At 43.4% G+C, this 21,728-nt stretch overlaps 1 protein-coding gene across 1 annotated transcript in view; it reads left to right on the top strand.

Moving 5' to 3' along the window:
- The window catches only part of DSCAM (DS cell adhesion molecule), a 667,745-nt gene that overhangs the window by 589,966 nt on the left and 56,051 nt on the right, over positions 1-21,728 (top strand). The window contains exons 21-26 of the mRNA XM_065943286.1: positions 5,737-5,890; positions 9,339-9,456; positions 11,319-11,482; positions 13,122-13,220; positions 18,418-18,606; positions 20,214-20,504. Of these exons, the coding sequence (XP_065799358.1) occupies positions 5,737-5,890; positions 9,339-9,456; positions 11,319-11,482; positions 13,122-13,220; positions 18,418-18,606; positions 20,214-20,504 (1,015 nt within the window). The remainder of the gene's footprint in view (positions 1-5,736; positions 5,891-9,338; positions 9,457-11,318; positions 11,483-13,121; positions 13,221-18,417; positions 18,607-20,213; positions 20,505-21,728) is intronic.

The raw sequence follows: 21,728 nt of genomic DNA, 5'->3' as shown, positions 1-21,728 counted from the left end.
TACAGCCTGGGATAGCTTTTGTATCTGTTTATTTTTAACCTAATTGTATTTTTATGTTTGAAAAACATTTCTTCTTGGTGGCATGTAGTTAGATATTGCTTTTATATCCAGCCTCAAAATCTTTCCCTTTAATTAGGATTTTAGAGCATTAACACTTAATATAAGTAGAGTTATATGGACACAGGTTTAAACCTACAATCTTGCTACATTTTTATCTTCTTTTTTTTTTTCATTTATTTTTATTAGTTGGAGGCTAATTACTTTACAATATTGTAGTGGTTTTTGTCATACTTTGACATGAATCAGCCATGGATTTACATGTATTTTTATTTTCCTATTTGTTTCCCTTTTATTCTTTTTTGGCCTTCTTTGGAAGAACTGGATATTTTTTATAATTCCATTTTATTTTCTGTTGGCTCATTGCTTTCACTGTACTCTTATTTTGTAACTTTAATGGCTTCTTTGGAATTAATGCACACTCCTTTAACTTTACATGGCGAACTAACAGGACTTTCCTGGTGGCTCAGATGGTAAAGAATCCGCCTGTAATGCAGGTAAACCTGGGTTCAACCCCTGTGTTGAGGAGATCCCCTGGAGAAGGGAATGGCTACCCACTCCAGTATTCTGGCCTGGAGAATTCCATGGACTGTATAGTCCATGGGGTAGCAAAGAGTTGGACATGACTGAGAGACTTTCACTTTCCTTTAACTTTCTACATTCTACTTTCAAGTGATATTAAGCACTTTACTGATAGTTTGAGAACCTTACAATAGTACGCTTCCATCTTTCTCCCTTCCTAACATTTGAGCAGTTGTTCGCATATACTTCACTTTTATATGTTTTATGAACCCCACACTACATTGTTATCTTTTTTCATTTTTTTCCCAGTTTTCTTGAAATATCACTGACATACCAAACTGTAAGTTTAAGGTTTACCACATACTGATTTGACTTACACACATCATGAAATGATTACTACAGTAAGTTTAGTGAACCTCTGTCATCTCATACAGATATAAAATTAAAGAAATAGAAAAAAAATTTCCTTGTGATGAGAATTCTTAGGATTTACTCTCTTAATTTTCATAATATACAGAAGTGTTAATTTTACTTATCATGTTGTATATTATATCCCTAGTACTTGTTTATCTTTTTAAAAAACTTTATTGGAGTATATTTGGTTTATAATGCTATGCTAGTTTCAGGTGTATGAATCAGAAAAGTGAATCAGTTACACATATATCAACACACACATCCACTCATTCTTTAGATTTTCCCCAGATAGTCCAGTGCAGAGTATTAAGTAGAATTCTCTGTGCTCCACAGTAGGTTCTTATTAGTTATCTATTTTATATACAATAAAAGGGACTGAGTGTATGTCAGTCCCTATCTCTCAGTTTATTTCCCCCTGTAGTCATAAGTTTGTTTTCTACATTTGTGACTGTTCTTCTATTTTGTAAATAAATTTGTTTTTACTCTTTTATAAGATTCTACATATAAGCAATATCATATGATACTTGTCTTTCTGTGTCTGACTTACTTCACTCAACATGACAGTCATTAGGTCCATCCATATTGCTCTTAAATGGCATTATTTTCTGCTTTCTTATGGCCAAGTAGTATTCTATGATATATATATGTACCACATTTTTTTTTTATCCATTCCTCTGTTGATAGACATTTAGGTTGCTTCCATGTCCTGGAAGAGTGTGCTTTCAATATATGACTTTAGGGAAGATATTCAGACTAAAATTGTTTTTGACAAGACTCGCTGACATCCTTCCTTTTTTTAATTTTTTATTGTGTATTGGACTATAGCCAATTACTTCCCTGGTAGCTCAGACAGTAAAGCGTCTGCCTACAATGCAGAAGACCCGGGTTCAATCCCTGGGTTGGAAAGATCCTCTGGAGAAGGAAATGGCACCCCACTCCAGTACTCTTGCCTGGAAAATCCCATGGATGGAGGAGCGTGGTAGGCTGCAGTCCATGCGGTCGCAAAGAGTCAGACACGACTGAGAGACATCATTTTCACTTTCATAGCCAATTAACAATATCGTGATAGTTTCAGGGGTACAGCCGGGCAGCTCAGCCATACGCGTACAGTATCCGTTCTCCTCCAGCTCCCTCCCATCCAGACTGCCACGTAACGTTAAGCAGAGTTCCCTGTGCTGTACAGTAGGCGCTTGTGGCTGTCCATTTTAAATATAGCAGTGTGTACACGTGGATCCCAAATTCCCTAACTAGTCCCTCCCCCCATGCTCTCCCCACCCTCACCCCCAGCAACCATAAAGTCATTCTCTAAGTCTGTGAGTCTGTTTCTGCTTTATAAATAAGATATATTAATAGATGAAACAGGGACAAAACTTTATTTGTATCATTCCTCTTCAGATTCCACATATAAGAGATCTGACATCCTTATCTTTGTTCTCAATGTATCTAACATGTTTTTTCTCTAGCTCCTTTAAGACTGTCTTCTTAATTAGATTATGATGTGCCTTGGCATGGTTTTGTTCATATTTTGTGGCTGGATTTTATTTAGATTTTTGGCTTTCTGGGCTTATGGTTTTCATCAAATTGCAAAAAATTTTAACCAGTATTTCTTCAAACACTTTTTTTCTGTCCTGCCTCCTTTAGTGGTTCCAACTACATATATGTTAAGCTGCTTGATGTTGCTCCATAGCTCATTAAAGCTGTGTTAAATTTTGTGTTCTCTTTTATCTCTGTGCTTCATCTAGTAATATAACTTTAAGTTTGCTAACCCTTTTTTTCCTGCAAGATCAAATCTACTATTAATCTAATCCAATATATAATTCTTGTCACATATTATAATTTCATCTCAAGTTTGATTTTGTTCTTTTTATATCATTCATGTATATGTTTAGGCTTTTAATATCTATAGTTATAATGCAACTATAATACAATTATAACAGTTTTAATGCTCTTGTCTGTATCTTTGTCAATTATAGGTCAGTTTTGATTGATTAAATTATATTGTCTGTATGAGTCTTGCTTTTTGTTGTTTCTTTGCATTTTTGGAATTTTTTATAACAGTTTTTTTGTAATTTATTTTATTGAAGTATAATGTGTTAATTTCTGCCGCACGGCATTGATTCAATCATGCATATATTTTTTCATATCTTTCCCATCACGGCTTGTCACAGGCTGTTGAATACAGTCCCCTGTGTTATGCAGTAGCACCTGGTTGTTTTCCCATGCTGTATATGCCAGTTTGCATCTGCTAATCCCAAACTCCCCATCCACCCCTCCCCTACCCTCTGTCCCCTTGGTAACCCCAAGTCTGTCCTCTACGTCTGTGATTCTGATATCATATAATATCTGTCTTTCACTTTCTGACTTAGTATGATCATCTCTAGGTCCATCCATTTTAACAGGATTTTTTGCTTTAGTTATAGTTCACATACCATGAAATCCATGCTTTTATAGTATACAATTCAGTGACTTTTAGAATATTTAGAGGGTTGTACAGCCCCTATTGCTATCTGATTTTAGAACATTCATCATCCCCCAAATAACCCATACCCAATATTAATCTATCCCCATTCTTCCCCTCTTCTATCCTGCCCTGGGAAACCATTAATCTGCTTTCTGTTACTATGGATTTGCCTATTCTGAACATTTCATACAAGGTAATCATATTAATCTCATATGATAATCATATTAATCTAATATGACATAGCCTAATATGATAATCTAAGCATAATGATCAGATAAATAGTTTATTGTGATTGACTTCTTTCACTTAGTATAGTGTTTTCATGATTTACGGAAGTTAAGCATGTATCAGTGCTTCATTTCTTTCTATTTTTGAATAATCCTCCATTTTATGGTGCAATACATTTTCTTTATCTGTTCATTAGTTGCTACATAGTTGGGTTATTCATATCTAGAAAACTTTTATTGGATGCCAAATATTATGTCTTTTACCTTATTGGATATTTTTATTCCTATAAAAAGTATAGGCCTTTTTGACTTTTGTCCTTGGATGCAGTTCAGTTATTTGGTGATGGTTTGATCTTTATGAACCTTGACTTTAATAACTGTTAAGCAATAGCTTCCCAGGTGGCACCTAGTGGTAAAGAACCCACCTCCCAATTCAGGAGATACAAAGAGACGCAGATTCCACCCCTGGATTGGGAGATCCCCTGGAGGAGGGCATGGCAACATACTCCAGTATTCTAGCCTGGAGAATCCCATGGACAGAGGAGCCTGGCGGGCTACAGTCCATCAGGTCGCAGAGTCGGACAACATTGAAGTGACTTAGCATGCATGCAGATAGGCCACACAAGAACACGGTTCGATCTAGGGCTAATTATCCCCCACCGTCAAGACCCTATGCACAATATCCAATGGCCCATCGATCTTGAGGGCTTCCTGACAGGTTGGTGGGAACAGGCACTATTTCTAGCCTTGTGTGAAAGCTGAGCACTAGAACCTCCAATCCTTTTGAGTGGTTCTTTCCTTGGCCTCAGAGAGCTTTCCCACATGCACACATCTGCTCAGCTAAGATCCAAGAGCGACCTTCTCACAATTCTCCACCAAGTTTTTTCGTAGTACTCCTTTCTGTGTGCTCCAGCCCCCTCCCAGGCTCTCAGCTGTCTCCTTGACTCAGGGAAGCTGCTGGTCTTCTCCTGGGTTCCCTTCTCAGTGCCGTGACCTGAAAACTCTCACAGAAGTGTAGCAACCCTGCAACGGTAGGCTTCACCTCATTTATTTCCCATGTTTCAGGGAAGGAATCACTGTTCTTCATCACCTGATGTGCAATGCCTTTGAAACTGTTGTTCCACGTATTTTGTGTGTTCTTTGGTTGTCTCGGGTAGGGTGATGCATCTTGTTCTTGGTATTCCCTCCCAGCTGAAAACAGATGTGTCATGACCCATATTTAAAGGGTTAAATTGCTCCTTGTTGTTGTTCAGCTGCTAAGTCATGTCTGACTCTTTCCGACCCCATGGACTGCAGCATGCCAGACTGCTCTGTCCTTCACCATCTCCTGGATTTTGCTGAGACTCATGTCCATTGAATTGATGATGCTGTCTAATCCTCTCATCTTCTGTTGCCCCAATTTCCTTTTGCCTTCAATTCTTCCCAGCATCAGAGTCCTTTCCAATAAGTCAACTCTTCACAGCAGGTGGCCAAAGTATTGGAGTTCCAACTTCAGCATCAGTCCTTCCAATGAATATTCAGGGTTGATTTCCTTTAGGATTGACAGGCTTGAGCTCCTTGCTGTCCAAGGGACTCTCAAGAGTCTTCTCCAGCACCACAGTTTGAAAGCATTAATTCTTTGGTGTTCAGTCTTCTTTATGGTCCAACACTCATATCCATACACATCTACTGGAAAAACCATAGCTTTGACTACATGGACCTTTGTCGGCAAAGTGATATCTTTGCTTTCTAATATGCTGTCTAGGTTTGTCATAGCCATCCTTCCAAGGAGCAAGGGTCTTTGAATATCATGGCTGCATTCACCATTTGAATGATTTTGGAGCCCAGGAAAATAAAATCTGTCACTGCTTCCACTTTTTACTCTTGGTGGCTATCAAAGCTGCAGAGCATTGAGACATGCAGACTATGTAGAAATTGTAAGCCCCAGCTTTTAGAGCAGGATTAAGGTGGCTTTTGTTTCTCATCACAGATAGCATGTTGATAACCATTCCTTTAGGAGATTCACGTGTGCCATTGCCTCCTTGAATGTGGGAACATTTATGTCTCCTCTCACAGGTGATCAGCGAGTTTGAAGCCTCTCCTGACTCATTTTCCTACAGAATTCCTAACCTGAGTCGGAATCGTCAGTATAGCGTCTGGGTGGTGGCCGTGACCTCAGCCGGCAGAGGCAACAGCAGCGAAATCATTACTGTGGAGCCTGTTGCTAAAGGTGGGTGGCACGCTGTAGGAAGGACCTTATTATTACGACTACAGTCGTTCTGGCTTTACACCTCTGTTCTCTTTGAAATAAAGCTGATAATGCCCTACAAATCAAGTAAACCAGAACACCACGTGTTACCCATTTCAGCCCAAGAAATGGGTCAGTGCTAGCTGGCACTGGGCTTTTGTGCCAATCGGAAAACCACCTCCTATGGATGAGCAGCTTTACAACTGCCAGTGTCTCAGAAGAAATTAGGAAAAGGAGCCCCCATCCATCTCTTAGAGTGAAAATCACTACATTACTGCTTTCCAAGCAAGTTCTACCATCTTCAAAATCAGATATCATGCTTCTTAAAGAGAAACGTCTATTTTTCGGTCTATGGAATTTGAAACCTGACAAATGTAAGAAAATCATTGGTTCTTCTTCAATTGATGTTAAAGTGAAAGTTGCTCAGTCATGTCCAACTCTTTGTGACCCCATGGGCTGTAACCTGTCAAGATCCTCTTTCCATGGAATTCTCCATTGAACCTGGGTTTCCCGCATTGCAGACAGATTCTTTACCATCTGAGTCACCACGGAAACTATTGACAGAATGCTGGAAAGACCTTAGATAACAAAATGAAGTTTGTTTAAAGCACAAAACGTTCCACAAAGTGAATGTAATATCTTCACATTAAGATGGTATACTGGCCCTAAAAAGCACATAGAGACACAGAATATTCTTATTTGACTTCTGGTAATTCCTGCCACACAGTGTTCAGAGTCCCCGTAAATTAGCCCTTGTCAATGAACAAATGTATTTACCTCACAATTCCAAGCCAACCAGAGATGCTCCTGACTCTGGAATATACCATGTTGGAAATTTAGTACTCATAAGGCTTCCAGGTGCCTGAAAGAGAAAACAGACCTTCCAAGATTCCAGCTTCTCACTCTTAACTAGGGTTTACCCAGAGCTGGAGATGATGATCGAGATGGGCTTTCCAGAAAGGAGCTGAACTAGGGAATGCCTCTGGGGTGGTGCAGGCATCCAGAGGGCTGGCACCACCCAGGAGCCCCAGACCCTTGCAAACCATAAACCATAATGGCTGAAAGGTCCAAGCTGGACAGACGGGGCTGCCCAAAGGTGGAAGAGGCAGGTGCGGCTTATGTTGTAGTTGTTGGGAGGTCAAGGCAGGCTGGCAGATCCGCAGGCTTGAAAATCCAGGGTTACGTTCAGGAAGAGGGCTGGGGCTTTGGTACAAGGAGGAGCAGAATGCAAGCACAGACCCAGTCCTGAAGGAATGATGTCCTGAGAGGAAGCCCAGGGTCAGGGGGCAGCGCAGAGCTCAGGGCCATGTAGCTGGAGCACCATAGCAACTGGGAAGGACATGCAGGTTGCTGGTGAGGCACAGTGTCTGATTAAAATCACCTGAGGTTCTCATTCAAAGCCGGCCTCCTGGAGCGCCCCTGAGATCCGCTGAATCACAGAGCCAGAGGAGGGATCCGCATTTTTTTCACCAACGATTCTAGGTGATTCTCTTGCCTGCTCCAGTTTGCTTAGTCTTAGAATTTCACAGTGGGATCCTATACATGCCAACTGCCACCAACAGGCATTAATTCTAGAAACCGGGGGTCCTGGGCTTGAAGATGAAGTGGTTTTAGCCAGTGCTTTCGCAAAACACTGGTGGAAAAGCACTCCTAAATCCTGGAAAGAATTTTAGGAGTTAGATTCGGCATACTAGAGAACTGAAATGAAACAGAATGGAATGGTCAAGGAATCTAGACTAGGCTTGAAAAAAAAAAGTAGAAAATATCAGAATGCATGACACAGTGAGCATTCATGTGTAGAACCTTGTTTTCATTCACATACACATAACATGTGTGCAGCTTCTGGAATTTAATGTAAAATGTATTTTTTTACAGGGGGAGGGAGCTATTAGAAAGCTTAAAAGCCCCACTTCTAGCTGAATTTCCCTCATCAACCCCCATTTTGCTGCATGAACACTTCTCATCATATAAAAGGATGGTCTGAAAGGTATGATAGGGGCCAGCCTTCCAGTGTCAGAAATCCAATGCCGCCTGCCCAGGATATTTTTGTTCCCATGATGGAAAATCAGAAATGTCAATTACTGATAGAGCATTCCATAGTGAAAGGGTCTCCTCGCTGGGCCACCTCCGAAGACACTCCCCTCAGGAGGAAGAGCCACGGTTTCCTTTGCGGGCAGGGCATGTTGCTTTAAGCATGTGGGTGGGTTTTGCTGTAACATTTGCTGCATAAAATAGACTCTGCCTCTGAGCCCATTGGCACTTCTCTCTCTGCTCTGGACTCCAGTGCTCAAAACAACAAAAGTCAGAGTTGTCTGCTAGTTCATAATGACTTGTGTTCTAGACCAGGGTGACTCTTGTTGAGTTGGCTCCAGGAACACCACCTTTCCTCAAATTCCAGTACTTTGCTAAGGAGCCTGTCCCCCATGCCCATTGGTCAGTCACAGCCCTCAAGTCCAAAATGGTGCAAGGGCCCAACACTGGCCCCATCTTTTTGAGTCCAGAATCAGATTGGAGCGGCTTCTGCCTACAGGCTTCTTGTCAGTGCATCTAGATGGGCTGAGCTTCTGGAGGGAGCATCCTGGAAACCAGGGTCCCAGGGTATGGCAGAGGCCAAGCAGATCATTTTGCCTCCAGAGGACTCATCTCTTGGTGCCTCTGCCAGCTTTTGTGTCCCACCCAAGAAGATGATGCTAGGAACCTGTCAGTACAGGGCCCCTCCGGTATCCAAGGAGGCCCCTGCAAACAGGGATGCCCTGGGCTTTTCCCTCCCCCCATCCCCATGTTCTTTGGCCACTTTGGGACTGTCCCAGTGCCTGATGTCCCCAGGAGAAGCTTTTGTTCCAGCATCAGAATCGCTATCCCAAGCAAATAGTGGTACTTCAAGAGAGGTCGCTCTGGATAAGTTTATTTCCCTTGACGTTCATGCTGAAGATCAAGCTGATTTTAAAAAGTCAGGAAAGTACTACAAAACTGATAAATAGAAGTCATTCCAGTTTTACCTTTTCCTGTCTTGGGGTTTAATGTTTTGTTTTGTCTCTTCTCTCAGGTATTAAAAGTATATTTTAATGTGCAGTTTGGGGTGTTGAGATAAATTGCTTAATAAAGTGATTCGAAATATAATTGGGCACACAGAAAGCACAGCTTGGAGCTGCTAGGCTTATGAAGTTCCATGTATTTAATTTGGGATCCCCGTGTCTAGTCAATACAAGGGGAGAAAATGCTACAGTAGGGATTTTCAGCAGTTCATATGTTCATACAGTGAAAATCCCTTAGACACAACCTCATACAAGGAATAGTGTTGAGAGGTGTGACATTGATTGGCAGGGCTGCACTCGCCTTTGGGGGATGTCGCTGGTTTAGGGAAGGTCACCTTGGCCTCTGTAGACAGATCCGTAGAGTCACTGCATTTCTGCTCTGTTTGGTGGTCCAGCTCCCGCACGAATCCTGACCTTCAGTGGCACGGTGACTACTCCCTGGATGAAAGACATTGCCTTGCCTTGTAAAGCTGTTGGGGACCCCTCTCCTGCCGTAAAGTGGATGAAAGACAGGTAACCAGTAACCCAATGTATGCCCTCAACACAACGCTAGGAGAGTGCTTCGGACACACTGCGCTGGGTCTCGTGGTATAAAGTTGTAGATTTACACTCACGAAAGCTCCAGGAAAACTACCCAGTCTTCTGCAATAGAGAGGAAGCTGGTTGAGGTTTTGGGGGGCAGAATCTCAGCTTTAGTACTAAAGGGATCTGACCTATCATGTCAATTCTCTTAAAATTCTTAGCTTTAAGTTCATGACAATGCTTCCAAGGAAAATAGTTTAGCCAGCTGAATAATTTCTGTGTAAGTTTTCTGTACATTTTCATGAAAATCTCCTATGTATCTGAGATGAACATATCCAAGGGGACTTGAGACTTACACTTATCTCTTCTCCTTCCAAGATAATGGGCCAACCAACCCTAACTGAAATGCTCTGAGAAATAGCTTTAAGAAATGGAATACATTGTTGTTGTTGTTCAGTTGCTAAGTCATGTCAGACTCTGCGACCCCACAGACTGCAGCATATCATGTTTTCCTGTCCTTCACTATCTCCCAGAGTTTGCTGAAACTCATGTCCATTGAGTTGGTGATGCCATCCAACCATCTAATCTTCTGTCGCCCCCTTCTCCTTCCCTCAGGCTTTCCTAGCATCAAGGCTTTTTCCAGTGAGTCAGTTCTTCCCATCAGGTGGCCAAAGTACTAGAGTTTCAGCTTCAGCATCAGTCCTTCCAATAAATATTCATGACTGATTTCCTTTAGGATTGACTGGTTTGATCTCCTTGCTGTCCAAGGGACTCTCAAGGGTCTTCTCCAACACCACAATTCAAAAGCATCAATTCTTCAGCACTCAGCCTTCTTTACAATCCTATTGCCTTCTTTATGGAATACATTAGGACTTAGCTAATGTAAAACCTGGTTTTTCTATGCTCAGTAGGAATTATTGAAATAACAACAGCTGAGATGGAAGGGAGAAAGTGGATGAAAGAGATTCCATTCATGTTAACTTTTTAAAGTACTTTATTCAGAGGAAGAAATTAAGATATAAATAAACAGCTGAGCATTCACTGATGAACCTAGAGATTTGAGATTTGAGATTGAAAAGAGTCCCTATTTTCAAACAAAGGCACTTCAAAGACAAACTATTGAAATGATAGTCTTGGTATGTGTGTGCTAAGTCACTGAGTCATAGCTGACTCTTTGCAGCCCCATGGACTATAACCTACCAGGCTCCTCAGTCCATGGGATTCTCCAGGCAAGAACACTGGAGTGGGTTGCCATGCCTTCCTCAGTGACCACTTTCTCATCTCTTTTAATGTCAGTTAAGGAAATAAGTAAGCTCCCAAGGTTAAGTGGCATCCACCAGATGTGGGGATGGCCCTAGATGACTGGACAATCCCCTCTCCCTGTGGCCAATGCTGTGTCTCCCTGTGACACCACCAAGGGAGCTCTCTTTATACCAGGGTTGGCTCATCACCCTCTTGGCACACCGCAGTTCATTTCTGATGCCACAATCATTAACAACTGCAATTTTCCATAAATCTACAAGCCACCCCAAAACTTAATTGTCCCAATATGATCTGATCAAAATGGTATATCTGCCCACAGAAGCAATCCCCTTTGGGATATGACAAGCATTGACCTATGTCAGGAGCCAGAAGCCACACAGCCCTCCACACAAACTTCAACACAGCATTTTGTACAAGTAATCAAAATCAGCTGTGTGACTGTTTTCATCATATAATCATGGTTTAGTTCTTACTTAATATAATATCCTGAATGGGTTGTCTACTTTGGAGAGTGTTTATGCTTTTCCCCAACCTCAGCTAACTTAGATTGTAATTTCTTTAATCTGCGCCTTTTTCTTCCTGTGAGGTAGTAACGGGACACCCAGCCTGGTAACGATTGATGGGCGGAGAAGCGTCTTCAGCAATGGCAGCTTTGTCATCCGCACGGTGAAGGCAGAGGACTCTGGCTATTACAGCTGCATCGCCAATAACAACTGGGGGTCGGATGAAATTATCTTAAATTTACAAGTACAAGGTACCACGTCTGGGGGCTCTTCTTAATGCTGCTTTTTGTATGTATGCCTATGTGCAAAGAGTGAAAGTGAGCAAATTTAAAAATCAGCCTTTGTAAAGAGCTAATTGCTACTTTCATATAACAGAAGCATAGATGTTCATTTTGGAGATTAGAATTAAACAAATCAAAGTAAATAAACAGCATTCATAACCTGAGAGCTAACACTGTTTACATATTTTCATATGAGAGCCTAGTCTCATCTGTCTTTATGTGTGCATCCCTGAAAAAGCCCTTCCTAATAACATCCTAATTGCACGATTTACTCTGCATGTATACAAGTATCACCCATAAAATACCAGCAAGAAATAATTCCAAATTGAGATGCTTTATGAATGTTAATTAACTCACTAGTCACATGCATTGTATATTATAAGGACACTAACTGAAACTCTACAGGGCATTCATGTTCAATTGTGTATTTAATACAGTGCATGTAATTTTTTCCTTGACTTCATACTCCAAAAGTACATGACAAATTTAAGACTGTTGAATTAAAAACATGCATAAAATCCCAAATGGCCACTGATTGGGTTCAAATTTGAATGCACAGTGATATTTTATGAGTAGAAAAATCTTAAGTATGTACTTTTCCAGATGTGTTATGACATTAATAATTAATATAGCATTTACAATATTGTCATATTAAATTAATCACACTAAGTTATGTTATCATACTAATAAATCACAGAAGGTTTGATAAAAAATAAATAAATATTGCCCTTGATGGGAGGGAAGGGAATGAGAACTATCTATTTTTTTAAATAATGTAAAATTGACATGGAATTTCAAGTAACTTGAAGTCGGGAGAATTTCAGGGCATTTTTCAGAGATAGACACTATATTATAACTCTGAAGAGATGAATCTATTTTTCATGGCTTTGGGTTAATACCAGGTTTCTCTCAGAGGAAAAGAGGACATTTTATGAGAAACTTTCTATATAATTTTAATAGCCTGACTCCAAATTTCTTCAGTATTTCTGTCCAGAGAACCAATCCAAAACATTACTAAGGCTCATTGATGAGAAGCATGTATTCTTTGAATCTTATGTGACAATTCAAGTGTGTGTACTGCCACTCAATGGCGTACCTATGATTTCAGTGGAGAATGTGTGTGTGTATGTTGCCTCTTGGAAGGGTGTCAAATACTGGAAATTTTTGCATTTTTTCTCACTAGCTACACATACCTTCCCCCTTTCATATAGCTAAGAACAGAAAAGCTAAGTAGGTGCCATTTGTCTTTGTCATTTGAATCATGGCTGAAATTCAGAGTAAAATAATGCATGTATCTTTAGTAAGTTCACAGAAGGTTTTAATGAGTGATGAGCAACTCAGATACTCAAGGAATTGGCGAGGGAATGAGGAAATAAATCCAAGTAGAAATGGGGTTGAATTTCTTAAAGAATAGAATCATTCTGTTCTAGCTCTTTAGCCCAGGATATCAATTAAATAGACATTTTGACAGACATGAATTGCATATTTTGTCAACCTGAAACACTTATTTAATAAGTGGCTGTTAAAAACCATTTGGTAAATGACTGTTAAAGAAGACTGAAGATGTGAACAACTAATTCTTGTTTTCTAAAAACTGCTTCCTCTCTAGTTCCACCAGATCAGCCTCGGCTCACAGTTTCAAAAACCACCTCTTCTTCCATCACCCTCTCGTGGCTCCCTGGGGACAATGGAGGCAGTTCTATAAGAGGTAAGAAGAAAGAGGGTGCTCACAATGGTTGATTAATTGACATTATCCACAAGCTGAGAAGTGACACATTTTTATCAAGTAATTGTCATGTGTTAGTTTGTTTCTCTCCCAAACTCATCATATAATGGATTCTTCCATTACCTATACACACACACACACACACAAACACACATCTATTTTTATAGTATTTGTTGTCACTCACTCTTTCATCCAAGGAAATTCATTCACAGAATCATTTCATGCATCCAGTGTGAGTGAAATATTCAGTTCAGTTCAGTACAGTTCAGTCGCTCAGTCGTGTCCGACTCTTTGCGACCCCATGAACCGCAGCACTCCAGGCCTCCCTGTCCATCACCAACTCCCGGAGTCCACCCAAACCCATATCCATTGAGTCAGTGATGCCATCCAACCATCTCATCCTCTGTTGTCCCCTTCTCCTCCTGCCCTCAATCTTTCCCAGCATCAGGGTCTTTTCCAATGAGTCAGTTCTCCGCATCTGGTGGCCAAAATATTGGAGCTTCAGCTTCAACATCAGTCCTTCCAATGAACACCCAGGACTGATCTCCTTTACGATGAACTGGTTGGATCTCCTTGCAGTTCAAGGGACTTTCAAGAGTCTTCTCCAACACCACAGTTCAAAAGCATCAATTCTTCTGTGCTCAGCTTTCTTTATAGTCCAACTCTCACATCCATACATGACCACTGGAAAAAAACATAGCCTTGACTAAACAGATCTTTGTTGGCAAAGTAATGTCTGTGCTTTTTAATATGCTGTCTAGTTGGTCATAATTTTCTTTCCAAGCAGTAAGTGTCTTTTAATTTCATGGCTGCAATCACAATCTGTAGTGATTTTGGAGCCCAGAAAAATAAAGTCAGCCACTGTTTCCACTGTTTCCCCATCTATTTGCCATGAAGTGATGGGACCAGATGCCATGATCTTAGTTTTCTGAATGTTGAGCTTTAAGCCAACTTTTTCACTCTCCTTTTTCACTTTCATCAAGAAACTCTTTAGTTCTTCTTCATGTTCTGCCATAAGGATGGTGTCATCTGCATATCTGAGGTTATTGATATTTCTCCCAGCAATCTTGATTCCAGCTTGTGCTTCCTCCAGCCCAGCATTTCTCATGATGTACTCTGCATATAAGTTAAATAAGCTGGGTGACAATATACAGCCTTGACGTACTCCTTTTCCTATTTGGAACCAGTCTGTTGTTCCATGTCCAGTGCTAACTGTTGCTTCCTGACCTGCATACAGCTTTCTCAAGAAGCAGGTCAGGTGGTCTGGTATTCCCATCTCTTTAAGAATTTCCCACAGTTTATTGTGATCCACACAGAGTGAAATATTAACACATGCCAATAAAGAACATGAGTATGAGTAAACTCCAGGAGAGAGTGAAGGACAGGGAAACCTGGCGTGCTTCAGTCTATAGTGTCACAAAGAGTTGGACATGACTTAGCAATTGAACAACAGCAATAAAGAAAGAATAAACAAATGTGGTGCCTCTCCCCTAAGAGGCCACATTGTGTTTCTTCCCTTGTTGTCAACACTGCTTCTTCTGTTTTGTTACTCATTCCTTCAATTGAGTAACCACAGCGACTGTTCTGACTTAGAATGGACTAAAAGATGGGAGTGACCTAGTTCCTCAAATCTTTTGCAATCAGTAGGAAAGAATAAGGGTATTTAAATGGAAGGAAGGGGCTTCCCTGGTGGCTCACAGGGTAAAGAATCTGCCTGCAGTGTGGGAGACCCGGGTTCAATCCCTGGGTTGAGAAGATCCTCTGGAGAAGGAAATGGCAATCCACAACATTATTCTTGCCTGGAGAATCCCATAGACAGAGGAGCCTGGCAGGTTACAGTCCATGGGGTCACAAAGAGTCAGACACAACTGAGTGACTAACACTTCCACTTTCACAAACTGAAGGAATGAGCTAGCCTGATGATTCCAGCCTCAGTAGGGTTGGGAGAACTTTCTGAGCAATATGTGGACCAAGCGGAGAGAGAGAACCCAGAGGAGCAACTGCAGATGCATGGGATTAAGGAGCAAGTGACAAAAGGGGTCCTAGAGCAGCTGGGAGAGGCTGGAGGATAGATTTCTGCAGGCAGAGGGCATCCTTCTTCTGAGAGAGGAGGAGGGTGAAAAGACAACTGGACATACAGAGCCATTTTAGAGCAAGACCAGTGGCATCTGGAGCCGGCTTATTTCAGCTCATGATAGCAAGTTGCCGCTCCTCTTCCCTGCTTTGCCCTCAGTAATCACAGCCAGGTCAGGGATATTTGCATACCACCCAAATCAAAAATGCTTTTCTTTTTTCAAGAACCAATTATTAAACACTGATTAGTGTTCCACTGGGTGAAGGGGAGGATCTTTCCCCGTTTTAGGGAAGAAAAAGGTGACATTATTTTTAAAAATAGTTGGATGATTAGGGAAGGGGATGTGTTTGTGGGTTTGAGGAGCATAGGTAAAATCTGTAACAGAAGCCATAGGAAATGCACAGGGAGTCATTAACAGGGAAGCAAAGTCATTGCCGAGAGGATGCTGCAGAGAAACGGCACAGATTGCAGTGGTCACCTGCATCACAGGTTAATGACTTGCCCAAGAGGTGACCAATGACTTGCCCAAAGCTGGTGACCGGCAGGTAAGTGTGGCCAGGACTCACCAGAGTGAGCGAAACCGGGATTCTGGTTAAGATGGTCTACCAGAGGTTCTAAACTCGGTGGAGAACCTTTAAAAAATGGGGTACCAATGGAGGAGTCTGAGGAACCCTAGGACTCGAGGCTCAAATGACACAAAATCTTGGGTCTGGAGGGGCTTCCCTGGTGGCTCAGATGGTAAAGAATCTGCCTGCAATGCAGAAGACCCAGGTTCCATCCCTGGGTTGGGAAGATCCCCTGGCGGAGAGGATGGCTACCCACTCCAGTATGCTTGCCTGGAGCATCCTATGGACAGAGGAAATGTGAGTTCATGGGAGAAGAATTACAGGAAGGGCATGGAGTGGAAGGTCTTAGCTGCTGCTGCTGCTAAGTCGCTTCAGTCGTGTCCAACTCTGTGCAACACCATAGATGGCAGCCCACCAGACACCCCCATCCCTGGGATCCTCCAGGCAAGACTACTGGAGTGGGTTGCCATTTCCTTCCCCAATGCAGGAGAGTGAAAAGGGAAAGTGAAGTCGCTCAGTCTTGTCCAACTCCCAGTGACCCCATGGACTGCAGCCCACTGGGCTCCTCCATCCTTGGGATTTTCCAGGCAAGAGTACTGGAGTGGGGTGCCATTGCCTTCTCTGGAAGGTCTTAGAGATGAAGCCAATTTCAGTAATGAAGAGTCTCCAAGCAAAGATGACCAGAAATCCTTGAAATACAGTGGTGGCCAAAGCCATTGACATGGGGGTTCCCATGGCCAATGGTTAGAAAATCTTCCTAGAAGCGGTTTAGATGGAGGACATGAGGAGGAAAGCACAAGCCCCATGATGCATGGGGCACCAAGGAGTGATGAAGTCAGGATGACCGTGGGAGCTAGACCCAGATCCATCACTCACCTGTCCAGTGCTGAGTGCAGATCAGGAGCATGGCGGGGAAAATAAAGCTCGGGAAAGAGGAGGGGCCCCAAGGCTGCAGGGGCCAGAGGGCAGGGAAGGAGGGAGCAGCAGAGATGATGCTGACCATGGCCGCAGAAGGAGGAGTCAGAGGTAGGTGACCTCGTGTGAGACGCATGGAAGACACTGGCTGCTGCCAGCTTGGGGTTGGCAGGCTCTGTGATGTGGACGTGAGAAGTGCTTTCTTACTGGTGTTAAAATGGAGTTCCATGGGCAGGAGAGAAGATGCCAGCATGCTGGTATCATCTCACCACGCATCAAGCAGGCCAGTCCTGGGCTGTCTGGGTGTGAATGGTTAGGAGACAAGGACAGAACAGACAGGACATCTTTGCCCCAGGAAGGTGGATGGGGTGGCAGGGAGGAAGGCTGTAACAGGGGTGGGGGTTGGCTCCATGGCCACAGGGGCCCAGGAGCTCAGGCCTCAGAGTCTGACAGTGGGATGTGAATCCTGCTGGTAAGACCCAAGAGTGATCACCTTACCTCTCCAGACCTCAGTGTCTTGGTCAGTGCTCTGGAGATGTTAATTACTAATGTGCAGGGTTATGTGAGGTGGTGTGAGTAACAGGCTGTGGATAATGCCCGGCACAGTGATTGTGGACAGACCAGAGCCAGCTGAGGAGAGTCCTACCCCTTTGGATAGCTTACCCCTTCTCCAAAACTCCGGTTCTCTATAAAACCAAATATGTGTTATGTACAATGTGAAAGTGTGACAGTGTTAGTAACTCAGTCTCGTCTGGCTCTCTGAGTCTCCAAGGACTGTAGCCCACCAGGCTCCTCTGTCCATGCGATTCTCCAGGCAAGAATACTGGAGTGGGTTACCATTCACTTTTTCTAGGGGATCTTCCTGACCCGGGAACTGAACCCAGGTCTGCGGCATTGAAGGTGAATTCTTTACCATTTGAACCACCAGGAGGATATTATAAAATATATTATATATATTAATGTATATTTAACAAATAATATATATTTATATATACATAGAATATATAGCATATATTTATATATGAGGGCTTCATTGGTGGCTCAGACCGTAAAGAATCTGCCTATAATGCAGGTGGAGACCAAGGTTCAATCCCTGGGTTGGAAAATCCCCTGGAGGAGGGTATGGCAGCCCACTCTAGTATTCTTGCCTGGAGAATTCCATGGACAGAGGAGCCTGATGGGCTATAGTCCATAGGGTCAGAGAGAGTCAGACACAGGTGAAGCGGCTTAGCATGCCTGCACATAATATATATAATATATAACAATAAGCCAGCTTCAGAGACACCCATTCCCAAGAATTGGGCTCTGAAGATCATATAATATGCTCTGAAGATCATATATTTAGAGATTGGGTGTCCAGTTACACCTTTTAAAGAGAACGGGCAGAATGTGGTTTTAACGTCATTACATTCTCCAGCACTCCCACCATTGTAGCATCTGGTGTAGCCTAAATATCTCATAATCAGTATGTCATCACAGCACTTCTCCCAGCCGGGATTCAGTGTCCTGGAGCTCAATTATTCTCTTCTGAAGATATACAGTTCTAAGAACTCACCCTGCACACAGTGCAAACATTCGAGGGAAAGCAAGTAATGTTCCTGTGACTGCCTCTTGTTTTCCGAAGGATATATACTGCAGTACTCCGAGGACAACAGTGAGCAGTGGGGGAGTTTTCCCATCAGCCCCAGTGAACGCTCCTACCGCCTGGAAAACCTGAAGTGTGGAACTTGGTACAAGTTCACTCTCACTGCACAGAACGGAGTGGGACCCGGGCGCATAAGTGAGATCATAGAAGCGAAAACATTGGGCAAAGGTACGTAAGACTTCTGTTGTTTCTAGAGATCCTCTGTCTTCCAGATCAAAGGGGGGGGCGGGGCAGCAGATTGGAGTCACAAAAGATGCATCATGGATCTGTGAGTTTGAATGTTGTTATCCCTGAATGGGTCTGGCAGTGTTCCAGCATATTGAGAGAGACGGCTGATCTTTACAAAATAGTCTGATTCTCTTTTTTTAATTATTTCATTGGCAGTTTAAAAGAAGAGCGTCCACAGACATAAAAAATAAGCTTGTGGTCCCCAAAGGAGAAAGGTGGAGAGGAGGGCTAAATTGGGAGTTTGGAATTAACAGATACACACTACTGTGAATAAAACAGATCATCAACAAGGACCTACTGTATAGCACAGGGAACTGTACTCACTATTTTGTAATGACCTAAAAGGGAAAAGAATCTGAAAAGTGTATTATATATATATACACACACACACACAAATGTATAACTGAATCACTTTGCTCTATACTTGAAACCAATACAACATTGTACATTAACTATATTTCAATAAAAATAAGTATGTTTTTTAAAAAAGAAGTGTCATTTGAAAATCAAGGCCTTTGGTGCCAACAGTGCTACCCAGTTCCCAGGCTGAGAAGCCATGAAGTATGACCTCTGCCCTCTCACCTTCTCCTAGGGTGACCTTCTCCCTTGTCACCCCCTCCCTTCTATTTATAACTGTCACATTGCCTCATAGACTCCGCTTTCTAGATGAGAAGTCCCTGGGGTTGACTGTTAACCTTCAGTGTGAGCTGGTTTTCCCTCTGAAAGGTGGACCTTCAGGGAGGCGAACCCCAGGGCAGTGATGTTCAGAGGTAAAATGTGCAGCCCGAAAACAGCAGCGGGAGGGCGGGATGGTGCTGCACGTAAGTGTAGGTGAGGAGGTGAAGAGGGGGTCTTTGCAGGCTCCCTCCTGCTGACTCTCATCAAGTGACACGGACCACATCACAGGCGCACCAGACATCAGCAGACGAGGGTGTCATTTGGCTGCAGTGCTGAGTTTTGCGTAACACACACCAGGGCTCAGAAGATGAAGTGCTGACTTCTGCAGAAACACACCCATCGAATCCCTGGGCTCCAGTACGAGACGCTTGGACAGCAAGGGTGCTGTGGGTACTTCCCACGTCCAAGTCTGCCTTCTCCTGGGTCAGGTCCATGAATGGACACATCAGCCCAGCACATCACAGAGGTTCCTTCAAAACTACTCAAGGAAGAGGAACCCCTCAAAGCTACCTGAGAGGCTGTGTCCTGGGCTTACATCCTAAGTGTTGTCCACCAAATAAAACAAACTTAAAAAAAGCACTCAAAGAAACACATACCTGAGAACAGAATTGTTCTTCAGGGATATCTAAGATTCACAAAGATAACCGCTACCCGCCCAATGCTCCCTCTCACTCCAAGGTTATCTTGACTGGGACAGCCTGTTGGTTCATAAGATCCTAGTAAAGAGTGGGCAGGTAGCAAGCAGCCTGTGACCCAGACTTGGACTGAGCCCCTCGCCTGTGGGGAAGCAGTCCAAGGGTAGTGCAGGGTGACCTTGGTGACCTTCACGCACACGCCCCATGACCTGTTCCCCTGTCGCCTCTCCACAGAGCCTCAGTTCTCAAAGGAGCAGGAGCTCTTCGCTAGCATCAATACCACGCGTGTGCGGCTCAACCTCATTGGCTGGAATGACGGCGGCTGCCCCATCACCTCCTTCACTCTCGAGTACAGACCCTTTGGGACCACGGTCTGGACCACAGCCCAGCGAACCTCCCTCTCCAAGTCCTACATCCTGTACGACCTGCAAGAGGCCACGTGGTATGAGCTGCAGATGAGGGTGTGCAACAGCGCGGGCTGTGCAGAGAAGCAGACCAACTTTGCCACGCTCAACTACGATGGCAGTAAGCTGGCCCCGGCCTCCCGCCTGCGTCTCGGGACATGTGCGCAAGCTCACTGTCCCTCTCCCATTCGACATCCATCCTCGGTGCAATGTGACCCGTGCCCGCAGATCCCCTTAGACTTTGGGGCCGTCCAGTCTGCTCCCCCCCAGGGCTCCCTAGACCAGGTACCCATGTGCCCATGGCTGAGTTCCAGGAAGGAGGGACTGAGACCCGGGGACCCTCACTAGGCAGTCAGGGTGCAAGAGTGACTTCTCTTTGGGCTGAAGGCTTCTCTGCACGTGGTTGGTGCTTCGTCATGACTGTGAGCTAACACTGCTTTTGTTGTCTCCCTCCTCTCTGCCCACCCCATCCCAAACCACATAACAGCTTTCTTTTTTCTCTCATTTAGCCCTTAAATTGCATGTGCAAAAGCAGTTTTCCATAAGTGAAGGCGTTTATGTTAGTCTCTGAGAAGAAACAGAGGCACAGATAGAAATAGAATAATGTTATAGGATGGTAGTGGACATGCACACACATGCATGTACACACATGCAAATACACATGCATGCACACATTCATAGGCACACACAAACATGCAATTTGCAAGAGGTTTCTGAAAACCAGGCGAGGTGTCTCATGATGATTAGTTGACTGAAAATAAGAGAGAAACATTTTTATCCTCTTTTTTTCTACAACTAGTATTGTGGGCCATTTATTGATATTGAACAAATGTCAAGCCCAGTGAAACTAAAGGCAGTCTGACATTGATGGTCCTGCAGTCAGGGAGTTTCAGAGAGTCCTAACTAGCAGCAAGTTGAGCTGATTTTTACAGCTTTACAGCAGTGGTCCACTCTGGGAGAGGCAGTGGCTGAATTAGGTGCTGTGCTCATTTGTAAAAACAGTCTCCACTGGTCAGATAACCTGGAGCTGTGGGCTCAGCTTCCTCGGAGCCCCTGTCCAGCGTCTACCCACCAGGCTGGACCACGGTGCTGAGTGACTCACCCAGAAAGCCTGTGCCTGAGCAAACCCCCCCATTCTGTTCTTCACTGGAAAGGCTAAGGGGTGTCCTCTCCTCTGCTTGTGTGCATTCAGGATCTTGCCTTAATTAAAGCCCTGGCAGGAACTTCCTTGGAGTCCTGGTTATCCTGTTCTTAGAAAAGAGAGTCCATAAACCCAAGGAGCCTGGGATGTGACCAAAGGATGCTCTGGAGGTGATGTGGACTCAGCTCCTCCCCTGGTCAGTCT

This window comes from Muntiacus reevesi, chromosome 8 (genome assembly GCF_963930625.1).
Source record: "Muntiacus reevesi chromosome 8, mMunRee1.1, whole genome shotgun sequence".
NCBI lineage: Eukaryota > Metazoa > Chordata > Mammalia > Artiodactyla > Cervidae > Muntiacus > Muntiacus reevesi.
The sequence above is the reverse complement of the archived record's forward strand: the minus strand, read 5'-3'. Positions and strand labels throughout refer to the sequence as shown.